The following is a 16,761-nucleotide window of genomic DNA, read 5'->3' as shown; positions in this document are numbered from 1 at the left end:
GATAATGGTGTACATGTTTGGTAGGGAGGGGGATTGTTTCTAACATACAACTTAAAAATGGATAAAGTCAGTCCTTCAGAAGCAAAGTATTTTATTATGATAACATGGTACAACAATAACAACTGAAAATTGGTTATTCAACAACAAAGTTTGATTTGCCAGCTTAAATGCTATTTAAGTCTGACTTTGAAAATTCGACAAGATAACTTTATATGTTGGATGTTTAAATCTTATATACTTACATCAAATAGACCATGTTGTGATCGTTGGACAGTAACAGATAAACCACTAGAATTAAAAAGAAAAATTATTTAAAATTTTGCTTTTTTTTTTAGAATTTGATATCATAAAAGTTACAAAAGCAATCATTGTAACCCCCCCCCCCAAAAAAAAAGAAAGAGATGCTTGGAATATTTGGAATTCATTTTATTTCAGACTAGCCTGGGTGTTTGGTTGGTTGTCTTTGTTTTACAGCATATCAACCCTTTTCATTTAATGCCAAATCCAGTGATTTTGAAGAACAATTTTTTAATAGAGTATATTTGTTTTTTTAAGTCGGTTTCTATTTAACCCATAGTTGGGATAACAGGTACTACATGTCCGGGTCAGAGTGGACCTGGGAGCAATGGCAATTAAAGGCTGGTTCCACACTCCCCAAAGCCCACAAGCTGGGGCCTCACCATCAGATATAGTTTAAGGTCATACCCAGGACCGCCTGGGTGTTTGGAATTGTGTGTTAAGCAAAAAAAAAAAAAAATGGTAGTAGGCAGGCAGGTTCGAACCAGTGACACAAAAGCAGAAAAAAAAGTGAAAGAAAATTTGACATCTTATCACTACTCCATGACATTACTGAAAGCTCGGAATGTTAAGATTAGGCAAAGTCAATCCAACTGATACAATGACTTGCAAAATGGCTCACAAAAAATCGACCTCTCCTTGTAGAAAGTTGCCCAGTTGAGGGTGAAGGAATTAATGTTTAAGGCCAATTTTTCAATATTTGTCATCCAAAACATCGAGCTTCAAAATGATACCAATCTCGTGAAAATCTGTCACCTCTGTCAAAAGTTTTAGGCATACATACATACATGCAGACATACATACATGCAGACATACATACATGCAGACATACATACATGCAGACATACATTTCAACAGACAGGTGAGATTTATATTATAGATAAAATATATTGTATTAGTATATAATTATTGCAGCTTTTTTTTAAACAAGTTTAACTTCCATCTCTCTGGTTGACCGTCTTTTGAGGAAACGAATTCCGTAAATATAGAAAAAATACCAGTCGACTTGTATTACATTTTATTAAAACCAATAAAGAATCTCGTTTTTTATCAGCTAAAAGCCTAAGCAGGGGGTCATGTAGCAGTTGCATGACAGATCTATTTTATTTGTGCATGAGCAGCAATGGCAAAACTTATATAACTGTATAGGTGAGAGAACACTTTTGTGTAGACTCAGTTTCTGATAAGATTTTGTTTAGACAAAACTGTTACTGTTCTTGCCCTTTGGCAGAAGCGGCACAATAAGATGAAACTCCAAGTTACTACATTCTGTTTTTAGCAAAAGCCAGCCTGCCAAAACAACTCTCTTTACATTCCAGTGTTCTCTTTGAATAGTGGAGATGGTGACCCTTTTCAGTTATAGTCAGTTAAGGCACTTTCTAACTTTCGGCATGGCTGCTACCGGAAGCGGTGACAAGGCAAATCAGTTCCTTCATTTTTTTCTCTCACATCTATATCTCCCCTGTTCATGTACCCCTTTTTTTATTATGTTTTTCCAATCTTTCTTTTTTTATTAATCATTGAAAAGTCTTTTCAGTCTTATTTTAATTAAGAATTATTGAAATCAGTTTTATTTTTTTAAAGAATTATTGAAAACGTTTTTTGCGCTGTTTCTTTTTCTTTTAAAGAATTATTTAAAAACACTTTTTAAAATCTTTTTAAACTATTTTTGGAATACTATGCATTGGATACATTTTTTTTATGATGTTTGAAATTTTATCATTTTGATTCCAATAATTTCATTTGTTATTTTGATTTCATTAGTTTTATTTCTATACTTTCATATATTTATTGTATTAATTCAAATAAAAATAAACCTTTATTTTTTAAATAAAAAAAAAGAAAATGTGTTTTTATAATTTCATAAACATATATTTGTTATAAAAGTTCAATTAAAATTTTATAATTTTCATTTTGTTATTAAAAATGCAAATAAAAGAATAACTGTGTTATTTTTATTCGTATAATTTTGTTAGTTTTTATTGTATATTTTTCAATAATGTCGATTTTTTTTTAATACTTTATTCCAATAAATCACTTTACAATACAAATACTGAAGAACAGCGACACTGAAAGTACATTAGCTGACTATAACTGCTTTTCATATTCAATATTTGATTCCACTCAAATGCGTCCAGATATGGTAAACTCGACCAAATGGCTGCCTTCATCCTGACATCCAAACCTATATGCTTACTAAAAATTAGGTTGGTGCATTTTTATTTTTTTCCAAAAGTTTTACTGGACAAAAACAATAGCAAATCGGCAGTTTAGTTTGTTTCATAAAATATCTCTTAAAGATCATATCCACATTTGTCCTATTAAGCTCTATTATGTCGTTTTGTGATATGTTCTGAAAAGGCATTTTCCTTATAAAAATTAATAGAATATTTAAATATTCTATTTAGAACGTTTCGGAACAATCTGGAATAATCAAGAAAATTCTATGCAGAAACCTATATAAAGACGCTGCACTAGCAATCGCATCAGTCGTTAAATTGTTACATTGTTGATTTACTGTTATAACTCCAGTAATGTTTCTAGCATGAAAATCCAGCCGAAAGAAACTCCTTAAAAGCCAACTACCACATCATTTAAAAAAACTGCACTAACACAGACAGCCCAACAATTCAGCAATACATTATTAACACCTCGATGCCAAACCGAGAATAAAAGTATATAAATTTAATCTTTTCGTTTGTATTTTTCTTGCAACGTTTATTTATAACATCAAGATTGGAACAGAAATTAGAAATACTAACCGTTTCTTGCCAGCATGTAAAGCCATCACATGTTCTGAAAGCATGTTTTTTTTTGTTTTTGTTTTTTTTACATGGGGATCACCACTTATCAAGGCTCGGAAGCCACTCAGGGATAAGGGTTATTTTGTGTACAATAATCAATGGGATAATATCGTAGTAATAGTTGGTATTGGAGCTTTGATAAAGTGCCTTACTTAAGGGGGCGATTAATCAGGAATTTGTTTATGCTGGACTTGAAGACATCCCACTTGTAGCCAGGTGGGAAACAGGCAAACGGAAGAGAATTCCACAGGCGTGCACTTCTCAGAAAAAAGCTATGTTCATGGAATCTACGTTTTGATTTAGGCACAGATAAAGAGTGGGGGAAATTATTGACAGTGGTTTTAGCTAGACGGGTGTTTATCATGTTTACAATGGCGAGGGGGGGCCAGAGATTGGAGCTCAGACAAGCATTAACACAGACAATTCAACAATACATTATACATTATACAGGAATGCATTATTAACACCTCGATGACAAACCGAGAATAAAAGTATATAAATTTAATCTTTTCGTTTGTATTTTTCTTGCAACGTTTATTTATAATATCAAGATTGGAACAGAAATGAGAAATATTAACCGTTTCTTGCCAGCATGTAAAGCCATCACATGTTCTGAAAGCATGTTGTCCATTATCTGTTTAGGAGGAAAAAAAGAATACAATATTATGCAAGAAACAGCATTTATTGAATAAATGGGAGTCCATTGTAGTTTGTATATGTACTACATATATATATATATCTATATATATATATATATATATATATATATATATATATATATATATATATATAGGAGATTAGAACAATAGTCTAAAGAGCTGAGTGTATTTTAATGTAACAGTGAAATTACTAGTTTAATTAAAATACAGGAAAGAGAAGGTGCTTGTTGTAATTTAGATATATAATAAGCTCGATAGTTAAATGTCCTAGAGCTAATTCAATATTAAGTAATGTGATTGATAATTTAAAATTTAAAAATCAAATTATAATCAAATTAAAATCCGTTTCATAAGAAGGAACAACAACAAAATCAATTATCTGTACGATCGTTTTGTGGTATACATCAAGTTACGTACAATAATTACATATAGTTTTTTAATAAGCAAGGTCTCCTCGTCAGCAAATTTTGAAGGGTTTTTATTGAATTTAAAAGACACCATAAATAAACCTAGCATTAAAAGTAAGGCAGATGAATCTGAAAAAATTGAAATAAAAGGTCTGGATTTAAAATTTATAAGAAAATTAATATGGGTTAGAGATATAAAATAAATAGAGTAAGATTATAATTTGATTTTTAAATTTTAAATTATCAATCACATTACTTAATATATGTATATATATATATATATATATATATATATATATATATATATATATATATATATTTAATTATACATATATATACATATACATATATTTAATTATACATATATATACATATATTTAATCATACATATATATACATATATTTAATCATACACATATATACATAGATTTAATTATACATATATATACATATATTTAATCATACATATATATACATATATTTAATCATACACATATATACATATATTTAATCATACACATATATACATATATTTAATTATACATATATATACATATATTTAATTATACATATATATACATATATTTAATTATACATATATATACATATATTTAATTATACATATATATATATATATTTAATTATACATATATATACATATATTTAATTAATAAATGCTTCATACCTAACGTAATATAGAAAACAGTAAATAATATCAATAATGATCAAAAAGTACGCGTATGTATAATTATGAGAGAAAAAATACAGAAATAGCATTACACTGTCTGAATATTGTAGGATCAGTTAGGTTTCAAGAACCCCAAAAAACTAAGCAAAATAAAAGGAACACCTAATATAGGGAAAAGGGGATATTTATTGTTTAATGTAGGATGCATTTTTTTATTTACAAAACAAAGATTGTGTGCTTATTTTTTATAAATTCTTTCATTTGCTTTGCTTATTTTATGAGATCCTTGAAACTTAATTGATCCTTTAAATATTTATGGGAACAAACAAAGAAATAAAAGATGAGCATTAGCTGTAATATCAACTGGCGAATCTGAAAAACGCTGGTCACTGCTATACATCTATGATATACGAACACTGAACATATTGATGTAGATACAAAGATAAAAAATGTGAGAATCAGAATAAAAAAATATACTGCATGGTGAAAATACAATACAAAATGTATTTGGGGTAGTAAACCCTGAATGAAAGAGCTAACATTAAAAGAGAGTTCCTCGTTTTCAAATAACAGTCACATGATCAGCAGGCCTTCTAGTACCAAAATAAATTATTTCCATGTCATAATACGAAAATAAAAACATAACATAATACTCAATAACTTCACTTATTTTATCCCTTAGCCGTCACATTGTATGAGTGATGTTTCTGACAAAGGGGGAAATATTGCTGTTTTCTGGGTCGGAATTTATCCATCTAACACTTATAGTTGACTATTTGTTTTTTACTGTGAATAGTATGTTTTTTTAGCTCCTTACATCAAGTGGCTTCATACCTTGTCTAGAGCAATTTCCATCGAAAAAAAAACTGATTAACTCAATAACATGGATACACCAGGCACAATGGTGTGTGGGAAAACAGGGCTTGAACGCATACAGAATTGATCTGACTGCTTGAAACATGACTGGTATCAACTCTATGGACTGGATCGCATGGAGAGTACCTATTTACTATGCCTCCCCACGGGACAGAGTTAGACACCAGGGTCGTTTTTTAACGTGGAGAAAAGGTACAAAAATAAAAATTGTCTCAGTCGTGAAGGAGTTCTCCTCCACTGAAAGAGAACAAGAAATAGAAGTGCAGCATCTGAAGAACAGATGGTATTTATTTGCTCCCCCACCGAGCAAATTAGGCACAAGGCCAATTTTTAATGTGAGGAGTGAAGGGAGGGGGAAGGGAAAAAGGGGACCAGCTCCCGAGAGATGGGAAATGGGAGCTGGTTAAAGGTCAGGCATGTGGGGTTGCCCCCACATCTGGTCTTTGCTAGTCATAGCTAGTCATAGCTAGTCATAGCTTGCAGTATCTGTCGGAACAGATGGTATTTATTTGCTCCCCCACCGAGCAAATTAGGCACAAGGCCGATTTTTAATGTGAGGAGTGAAGGGAGGGGGAAGGGAAAAAGGGGACCAGCTCCCGAGAGGTGGGAAATGGGAGCTGGTTAAAGGTCAGGCATGTGGGGTCGCCCCCACATCTGGTCTTTGCTAGTCATAGCTAGTCATAGCTTGCAGTATCTGTCGGAACAGATACTACACTTTGATCTTGTCCCAAAGGCCAATGAGTCGTTGCCTGGTATTGCACACCTCAATGTCCAGAAATACCAAAACTGGAGAAGGGGGTGGAGAATATCTAGAAAATCCCTTTACAATTTAAGAATTTATTGATGAAATATTTTGACCAGATTTTTCTTTTTCTAATCAGTATTCATCAAAGTTTTCTATTATCAAAAATCAATAAGATTTTGTATTTCAGCACGTAACAATAAGGACAATAATAAACGAAGGGACACATATGTGTTATGATACTTTTAATGCTAAAAAAATTATTGTCACTGACCGACCTGCCAATCAGCAAAATCCCACTTCCTCACCGTAAAAGTCCCCAAATTCCAAAAAGGTTTTCTATTCTAATAGCTTCTTGCCTCGAAGCACTAACCTTTGGAACTCTCTCCCGACTTCCTGATTGTATCAACATGCAGAATTTTAAATGTAATGTAAACAAACATCTCAAATGTTACGCTTCCTGTAGAACTACCCACTTAGAATGCCCCTAATTCACACAGCCACCTTATGCCTCTGTGACAATATGCCTTATTTCGAGTGAATAAAAGTAAAAAAAATAAAAATCAACAGGGAATAGGGGTAGAAGATGGAAATTTTTTTGCTACAAATATACAGGGTGGTCACTAGAAAAGCGGGAAATTTGTTTTTTGGGACCTGTTTCTTTTTGCCGAGTAGAAATTGCTTCAGGACGTTCTCGTTTCAAAGTTTCGATAACATTAACAAACTGATGTGTTGTAATCATCAAAAGCAGCTTCGGCAACATTGCTAAGCATTATGTCAGTCCCCAAGTCAGATTTTTACTTTTGAAAATCTGAAAGTTGACTCCGTTCATAATATGGATATCAAAATTGAAGACGTAAATAAGATAGATGCAATAAAATTTAAATAATAAATTTTTTTTGTTCTTTTATTTTTGGAATCCTTTGAGATGAGGCTTCATAATTTGTGCCTTCATTCCATTCTTTTTTGCAGACTGTTATCCTTCGGAGCCCATGGCGCAGTGGATAAAGGTGTTGAGCCTCTACAGTTCCAGGTGAGCATTGTCTGAAGATAGTGGTTTTGATCTTACTCAAGCAGGCTAGAGGATTACTTGACCAAAACGTGGTGAGACAATAACTATGGAAGGCAGTAATTACTGGAGATACAATTACGAGACTCAGCATTCTTATCCCATTGCGGTTAACCACCTGAAGAAGGCCAGAGGATGAGTTGGTCGAAACGTGGTGAAACAACAACAATAACTATGAAGATGAAGATAACAGTCCGCAAAAAGAATGAATGCAATACTTTTTTTTTCTTTCCTTTTTATCTCATATCAGTCGCAATAAAATTTATCAAAAATCAAAAAAATTGTTAAAAAAAAAAAAAACGGATAACACAAGATACACACATGGTTAAACATATTTTAACAAGCAACCTTTTTTTTTCTTTTTTTTTTTTACACGGTGGTCACCACTTATCAAGGCCCGGAAGCCACTCAGGGATAAGGGTTATTGCAAGTACAGTACGTTAGTGTGGAGATTTGATGAAGTGTTTACTTAAGGGGGCGGTTCATCAGGAATTTGTTTACATTGGACTTGAAGACATCCAAGTTGCAGTCAGGTGGGAAGCAGGCAGACGGAACAGAGTTCCACAGGCATGCAGTTCTAAGAAAGAAGCTTTGTTCATGGAATCCACGTTTTGATTTAGGCACAGATAAAGAGTGGGGGAAATTTTTCACAGTGGATTCAGCTAGACGGGTGTTTTTCGTGAAAGATTGGTGAGGGGGGACCAGAGATTGGAGTTCAGACGAGCACCTGCCATGGAAATAACGATAAAACAAGGATAGGCTCTTATTTCAATTCATTTAATTAAAATTAATTTAATTAAAAAAAATTTAATCTTAATAAGTTAGAAATAATATCCTCCCTAGAATTCCTTGATAATTTGTCTTTATAGTTTATTTAAACTTACTTTTAACTAGATTAGATCCAAGAATATGAAACCTTAGAGTGCAGAGCTAAACCCCACCGTTTTTTCTTACAAAAAATCATGGCGACTTTTACACCCGGAGAAGGTCGAAGGTTACATTGACCGGAACGTTGTGCAGGTAACACTCAAGATGAGAGCAATTGTCCAATTAATTCAAATAATACAAAAATTTATGACCTCAAATTTTCTGTTTTTCTAGCAACCAGCTTGTAATTCTCACCTCATCCGGTTTGTCGAGAAGAATAAACACAAGATCAAATCGTGATAACAACGCACAACTCATTCTGCAAGAAAAGAAGAAAAAAATTCAACTTTGGGTTTTCTATTTTGCGGCATATGCACCCCTTTAATGCTTAAACACAATTTATCTTTTGTTTTTTATAAGGGCCACAAGCCAACAGAGGATAATGGTTATTGTGTTTGACAGGTAGATGATTAACTTTGGTCAAAATCATACTGTTCCTTTTTTAATAAGATTTTTTTTCGATTACTGATGCTTACCAGAGGCTTTCTGATACAAAACCTATCTGAGAACACTCCCAGACACATAAAGTACATTTGCGTGAAATTAAAAAAAAAAAATCAACTCATGAACTCACACACAAAGTGTCTTTATATATAAGTAGAGATATAAAATTATCTTGTATTTTCAAAATTACATCTAAACAACAATCAATCTACAATAGCAATATTTGATTCAGACTGACCTACTTTTTTGTTTTTTTTTGTTTCTAATATGTTAATATATTTTATTTCAAGTCAGTTTCTTTCTAAAAATACTTATCCTAACTAAGAAAACTTTTAAAGTGGATACATTTTACCTCACTAAATAGTTTTCATCATGTCAGAAGTTATTTGTGATGATTTTGACAAAAAATAAATATCTAAAAACAGGTTATATTTTTAAAGATTAAAGGGAAGTTTCCACATCAATTACAAATTATTGTGTTTCTCGTCTCTACACTTAATTATTATTTGTTCTTTGCCATTAATTAATTAGTGTCAAATACTAAAACAAATTTTTGAAAAATTCCTGTTTCATAAAATAATTTAATTACAAAATTAAATTCATTAAATTTAATTTCTGTTTTTCTGTAAACACATCAGTCATTTTTATTTTTACAGCTGAGTAATGTCGAGTAGATACAGTAAGTTATATATCTATATCATTGCTTTGATCTTTCCCAAATTTTTAAGACAAGGATTTTGTATAATGGAGACTACTGTTCTTACCGTGGATGTTATTCTCACAATGCTTTTGCCAATGTAACCCCCCCCCGCCCGATCTTCTTAAAGTGGATCTAGTCAAACTCGGTAATCTTTATGCCAAACTCAGGAATCTGTACAGAATTTTGAACAACCCTTTATTTAGCTTATGGGGGTGGATTTTTCTTGTTTCCTCAGCCATGATAAAAGAACTACTTAAGATAGCTACTAGGTTATAGTTGACAGAAAGAAAACAATCTACCAGCGTGGATTAAATAAAAAATTCTGTTCAAAATTTTGTATAGGTTCCTTTAGTTTGACATGGCACATCTAAAGAAGGTCGGAGGTTATATTGGGTGTAACGTTATGAGAATATTATACCAGATGAGAAATATAGCCCGAATAATCCAAGCAATACCGTTTCTATATTCCTTCAACAAGATAAATACAAATTCCTTTAACAAAATAAAGTTTAAAACAATGGACATTTAGTAAGCGATCTTCATTGAACTGGGAGACTTTTTTTTTTTTTTAAATTACATTTTCACCGCAAACAAGGCATATTGCCACTTTGATGTAGGGGGCTACTATCAGGGGTAACATCTACTGGGGTACTATGTGGGGATTTGGGCAGCAAGATGTCTGTTCACGTTACACTTGAACTTCTGCACGTCAGTACAGTTGGGGAAGTAGGGACCTGGAATGGAATTCCAAAGTGTAGTGGTTCTGAGGAAGAAACTACTAGAGTAGAAAGATCTTTTACATCTATGGATCTCTACAGTGTGGGGGTGAGATTTAGCTGCCTTTGCAATGTCACAACAAATGAAACCAAGGAAAGACTGAAGAAAAGTGCTGAACAGGATTTTGAAACATATTTGATCATGTTACATATAATTTGATGATGTTACATATCATTTGATGATGTTACATATAATTTGGCAGATCTCTTCAAAATATTCTTTTGTAAAATAAAAAAAAAATGATTTCATACAAAATGTATATAGATTTTACTTACTTGAGATTTTCCGATACGGTTTTTGCTTTTGTATAGTGCCCTCCTACAGGATTAGCAGCTGCAATAATGGATGCCCTGGCAGGTAGGCTGAAAAGATAGAAAAGAAATCTGGCGATGTTACAAGCAGATTTTGTAAACATATTGGATGGTCAAGAAAGTCACTGTAAAATTAATAATTCTTTTTATTTCCATTTCAAATCGTGTATCAAAAACGGATGGTTTTCGTGTGTTTATGTTTTACGGCATATCAACTCTTTCCAGGTTATTTAATGCTGAATCTGGTGATTCGAAAGCAAATTTTTATAATAGAATATATTTTTTGCAAGTCGGTTTCTATTTTAACCCATAGTTAGAACCCTAACAGGTACTACCACTCCGGGTCAGAGTGGACCTGGGAGTAATGGCAATTAAAGGGTGGCTCCACACTCCCCAAAGCCTGCAAGCTGAGGCCTCACCATCGGATATAGTTTAAGGTCATATCCAGAACCATCGAAAATGGAAATTAATCGCAAAGAAGTATAGCGTCGCAGAATGTGCTCAGCTTGTTAAATTGTTTCATGAAAATCAAGGGTCAATTATTTTGACACAAAGAACTTAAAAACATAAAAAAATTAATAAGAAGTTTTACTTATCATAGAAAAATATTGAAACCTACCAAATATAAAAAAGTACACTTTAATTTAGACCCCCTTGTGGATACTAAATCCGTGTATTGCACCATATTCGAATCAATAGTGAACTAACAACATTACAAGAATCACATATTTATGGGGGTTTTTTCCTGAGAAACTTATGTAAGTGTCGGATGATTTGTTTGGTATATTCATGCCATTCAATGAAACACGTGTAAAATGCAGCAATAAAACAATATTAATGTGAATTAAATGAATGAGTTTGTTTGTTTAACAGCATTTCAACCTCTCGTGGGGGGGGGGTCATTTAATGTCAAGGAAAGGTTTGCTGATATAGAAAATATTAAATTTCTTGAAAAGTTTATCTTTAGAAGCAGGATGTTTTAAATTTCCCAAATAGTTTGTTTTCAGGACTAAAAAATTAGTTTTTCTAAATTAAACTGTTACATGTTTAGTTTACAGGATTTGGAATAAATTTGTCTTCTTTTTTTTTTTAAGTACTTTACGTTTGTTGAGGTTCCAATTCTTGCTTGCTGTTCTAAAATATTTCTTCCGGATGTGTTTGCATCTTTTACACTCTGTCAGTAAATGTTTGATTTTTATTTGTTCGTTGCAGAGTGTGCAGTTTGGTGCTTCTTCCAATTTGATTAGATAGGAATGAGTTAGTTTTGTGTGTCCGATTCGTATTCAGTTTAGTACAATCTCCTCTTTTCTTCCCTTCAAAGCTTTTTGGTTTCCACTTCTGATTCTTGGCTGATTCTCATGCAATTTATTCTCTGTACACTCATTCCATTCCTCTTGCCACCTGTTTTCCAGATATTCATTAATTTTTCTTTTCAGGTCTGTCTGTGGTATTTTGATTGTTTTGATTTGATAGTTTGTGGCTTCTCCGGCCAGTTTGTCTGCTTTTTCATTTCCTGGGATGCCAACATGGCTTGGTATCCAATTACAATTATTTTACCATTTTTGGCTACTTCATTATATTCCTGTATAATTTCTGTGATGAAAGAGCATTTAGTTGTTTCCTCTTCAAGATACAGGATAGGGAGTCTGTATATGATGAACTTTTGTTTGTTATTGTTTTTGATGTATTTGAGTGCCATTTTGATGGCTTGTAGTTCAGCTGTATATATTGAGGTATCATTGGGCAGTTGTATTTGGTATTGGCTTTGCCCATCTGTATATGCTGCACTTGTTCCAGTTATCGTTTACTAAAATGTAGACGTGGTTCATGGGCTTCCATTGATGAGGTTCGATAGGCAAAGTCTCAAACCTTGATTCTGTACGGTTAGTAGTTTGTTTTTGAAGGATTTGTGAGTGGAGCTGTATATGGCACAACTATAATCCAGTTTGGATCTGATATGAAAACACTGACCCTACGTTCTCAGTGTCTACCGTCCATTCCTTAACATTGCCCCCATGTTTTCAGTGTCCACCGATCGTTCTAGACCCAGCAAGCAACCCTAAACCATGCTATGTCTAGAGTAGCTGTTCCAGCTCTCCAGACTTTAGCCTTCAGTGACGTGCAACTTTCCGGACAACCAGCATCCAGATGATACGATTTTTCGCTTCCTTTGCAAATAAAAGGCGAACCCTCATCTTTAACCAAACAACCTGTGTCTGTCATTCTTCTTTGCCTTTTTGCTGTTTACTTTTGGGCCGTGTCTTCCTTGTTAATTGTTGGGTTGATTGTCCCTGGACAACCGGCCCCGCAACAAGTTCTTTAATCTGAACAAAACCAGTAAAGCTCTTGTTTTTTTATGTTTTTAATCTGTTTTTCCCTTTGTCTTATTTTACACATCCTGTTTCCACGGCATTTTATTTTATGATATATTGTGTATTTTATCTTCATGTATGCATATATATATATATATATATATATATATATATATATATAATTTGAGGTTGCTATTTTCCAAAGGTAGGTTAACCAGTGAAATATAACGAGGTTCATACAAGAGTGCTCAATACAGAAGTAGTAGAGCAAGTTACATTTGTCTTTACATAAGCAGTAGTTTGTTGCTACACAGTCATGAGCGTGTTTCGGTCTACGAGTATTTACCAACTAGAGACCTCATCAGTTTTCGGAAATAAGGGTTGTTGCCTGATGAGGTCTCTAGTTTGTAAATACTGGTAGACCAAAACATGCTCATGACTGTGTAGCAACAAACTACTGCTTATGTAAAGACAAATATATATATATATATATATATATATATATATATAAAATTTTCTACACTGATATGTATACGGTATATTTTGAGCATTGTAGCCTGGTCTACTCCCCAGTCTAGTTTGGATATTATTTTTAAGATGTTTATTGCTTTTAAGCATTTTTGTTTTAAGTTGTTGATATGCTCCTTGAGGTTCAGTTTCTTATCAAAAATGATTCCTAAAAATTTGGTATGTTGTACTACTGGCATTAGTTGTCCATCTAGTTTGAATTGTGGGTCGAGGTGGTATTTTCGTTGCCTACAGAAGTGGATGCATATGGTTTTGCTTTTGGATATTTGGAATCCATTTTGATTAATCCAATGGTCTATTTTGTTGAGGCAATGTTGCATTTGTCTTTCAATAGTTGGCATGTTTGGTGATGAGCAGATTATACAGAAGTCATCAACAAATAGTGTTTTTCCAAATCCCATGTTAACGGTTTTAGTTATATCATTAATTTTAATTAGAAATAGGGTGATGGATAATACCCTACCCTGTGGTACCCCTGTTTTTTGTCTGTATTCGTTTGATTTTATGTTCCCCAAGCATACTTTATACACGTTCTGTAAGATAGGAATTATTGGATAAACATTGCTAGGTTTCCTCTGATTCCCATATTATGAATATCTTTCAGGATGCTGTACCTCCATGCGGTGTCATACACTTTTTCAAGATCAGAAAAGATTGAGACCACATGGTGGTTTCTTATTAGATCATTACAGATGAATGTTTCTAGTCGAATAAGTTGGTCATTAGTACCTTGGTTTTGTCTTTGTTGTCTGGAGATGATATTATCTATAATATAAATCTCACCTGTCTTTTTAAATGTATATATATATGTATGTCTGCTTAAAACTTTCAACAGAGGTGATGCATTTTCATGAGATCGGTATCGTTTTGAAGCTCGACCCTTCGGACAACAAATATCGAAAAAATGGCTAAAAACATTAATTCCTTCACCCTCAACTTGGCACTTTTCTCCAAGGAAGGGTCGCTTTTTTCGCCTATATTTTCGAAAGTCATCCCCGCTTTTCAATTGCTTAGCCTTAATTTAAACCTTCGCCACTTACAGATTAACAATGGATGCAACGGCAAAGATATCACCTTTTTTTTTTTACGTTCTTTTCCTTCTTTGTGGTATGGTTTCAAGCCTACCTGACTACTACCACTTTCTTTTTTTTTTTTTTGCTCAAAACACACCTCCAAGCACCCGGGCACTCAAGCTAGTCTATTATATAAATCTCACCTGTCTGTTTAAATGTATGTATATCTGCCTAAAATTTTCAACAGAGGCGACGGATTTTCATGAGGTCAATATCATTTTGAAACTCAACGTCTTGGATGACAAATATTGAAAAATTGGCCAAAAACATTAATTCCTTCACCCTCAACTGGGCAGTTTTCTACAAGGAGGGATCGATTTTTTGCAAGCTATTTTTGCAAGTCATCGTATCGGTTGGATTGACTTTGCCTAATGTTTATGCTCTGAACTTCCGGTCGCTTCATGGAACAGCAATAAGACGCCAGATTTTCTTTCACTTTCTTTTCTGCCTTCGCGTCACGGGTTTGAGCCTGCCTGCCTACTACCATATTTTTTTTTTGCTCAACACACACCTCCAAACACCCAGGCAACACTGAGCACCCATGCTAGTATTTTTCTAAATGCGACATCCTTTCCATTGTTTTACAGATACAACTTGTTAGAGCAATGGAATGATAATTGGCAAGTAAAATATCAAGATTTTGCATCTTCTCAAGGTAGGAGAAGAGAGTTGTCATCCACAGACCATCAAACAATGTGACATATTAGTATAAAAACAAACAACAAAAACACAGTGGCAATATACTGCATAAGAAAAATATGCTCTTTTTCGTTATAATATCAAGATTCGAAAATTGTCATGTCACAGTAATAAACATATCCAAAAATTACGAAAAACGATGAGGTAGAAAATCTATTATTAATGAAAACAATTATTCAAAGACAATTAGTAAAAAAATATTTACCTCCCTTTTGTTATGATTCGAATTTTCCGGCTTCTTATTTATTTATTTTTTTTTTTTGTTGCAAAATTCAATTTTCTCTAATTGTCTTCAAAAACTGTTTTCATTAATAATTAATTTTCAACCTTATTATTTTTTATAATTTTTGGAATATTTTCATTATTGCAACATGAAAATTAAGTAAATACCATTGGTTTTGCTTGAAATTTAATATTTTGATTTTCGAATTCTGTATCGCCCATCGCCAGGAGCAGAGTTGGGTCACACCTTAAAGGTAACCCCACTCCCAACAGCTCGAGGTTACATTTTTAAAAATAAAAATAAAATAGAAAACTTATCAAATAAAATTCAATAACTTTGCATCTGGACCTTTCAAGTTTCCAACGACTTAATCTTCTTCAAAATTTTTCAAAAGCTTTTGAAAGCCTTAACTCTCAAACGCCTTGCAAACTAAAAGTCTTTGAACTGGCAAAGACTTATTTATAACTCCTTGTCGTGATTTGATCGTCTAGTTTTTATCTTTGTCTTCATCTTTTCTTCGTCTAGTGGTTAGGACCTTAATATCTATGCCAGACGCTAACTGGTTGCTGGAACTCATCGCTTTTCTACTTGAACACTCAACTTGTGCATAACCCTAAGTTCATGTGGCAATTCTGCTCTCATGGTGACTGGTCGGTAAACCTACCACAATGGTCCTTCGGCTGGTCATCTGATATTGGACGTTGAGAAGGAGGTCCTCTTTCACAGGCAGGTGTGCTGCTCTCCTCTGTTGCATCTTGAAACATCGGTCTAGGGAAGAATTCATTTCACAACCACAGGCAAACAACAAAAGAAATCACAAAGTCTTTTTCGTAAAATTAATTATTCAACGTTGTTACAGGTATAGTCTCAGTAAGGACATGAGCTAGGAGCCATTATAAGCTTGGTAAATCAGACTGACTTCTGGGTGCAGGATTATAATGATTTAAATTAACTTTTTTCACCCAGGCCGTCCGACGACATGTCAACAAACTCTCCTCACCAACGAATTCTCCCAAACTTGCCAAAAAACATGCCTCTCTATAACATCTAGTTTATGTCCCCTTTCTATTTGGGGCTTTGTCTTTCTTTTTCTCTCTCTGCCTCTGTCTGTCTCTATCTCGCTTTGTACCCTTTAACATCACTTGTGGGGGTGGGGGTGGGGGGTCCCAGAGACCATATGTATAAAGTAGGATAAGTGAATTGGTCATCATAGTTAACCCTCCTT

The 16,761-nt window shown here is 33.4% G+C and overlaps 1 protein-coding gene across 1 annotated transcript in view; it reads right to left on the bottom strand.

The window, feature by feature from the left end:
- The window catches only part of LOC145256488 (DNA helicase MCM8-like), a 129,888-nt gene that overhangs the window by 26,298 nt on the left and 86,829 nt on the right, over positions 1-16,761 (bottom strand). The window contains exons 20-23 of the mRNA XM_080115434.1: positions 10,666-10,752; positions 8,665-8,728; positions 3,680-3,735; positions 243-288 (exon numbers count right to left, since the gene is read on the bottom strand). Coding sequence (XP_079971560.1) covers positions 243-288; positions 3,680-3,735; positions 8,665-8,728; positions 10,666-10,752 — 253 coding nt within the window. The remainder of the gene's footprint in view (positions 1-242; positions 289-3,679; positions 3,736-8,664; positions 8,729-10,665; positions 10,753-16,761) is intronic.

Source organism: Euprymna scolopes, chromosome 32 (assembly GCF_053919585.1).
Source record: "Euprymna scolopes isolate OS-2025 chromosome 32, ASM5391958v1, whole genome shotgun sequence".
Lineage (NCBI taxonomy): Eukaryota > Metazoa > Mollusca > Cephalopoda > Sepiida > Sepiolidae > Euprymna > Euprymna scolopes.
This window is presented reverse-complemented; position numbering and strand designations above follow the sequence as displayed.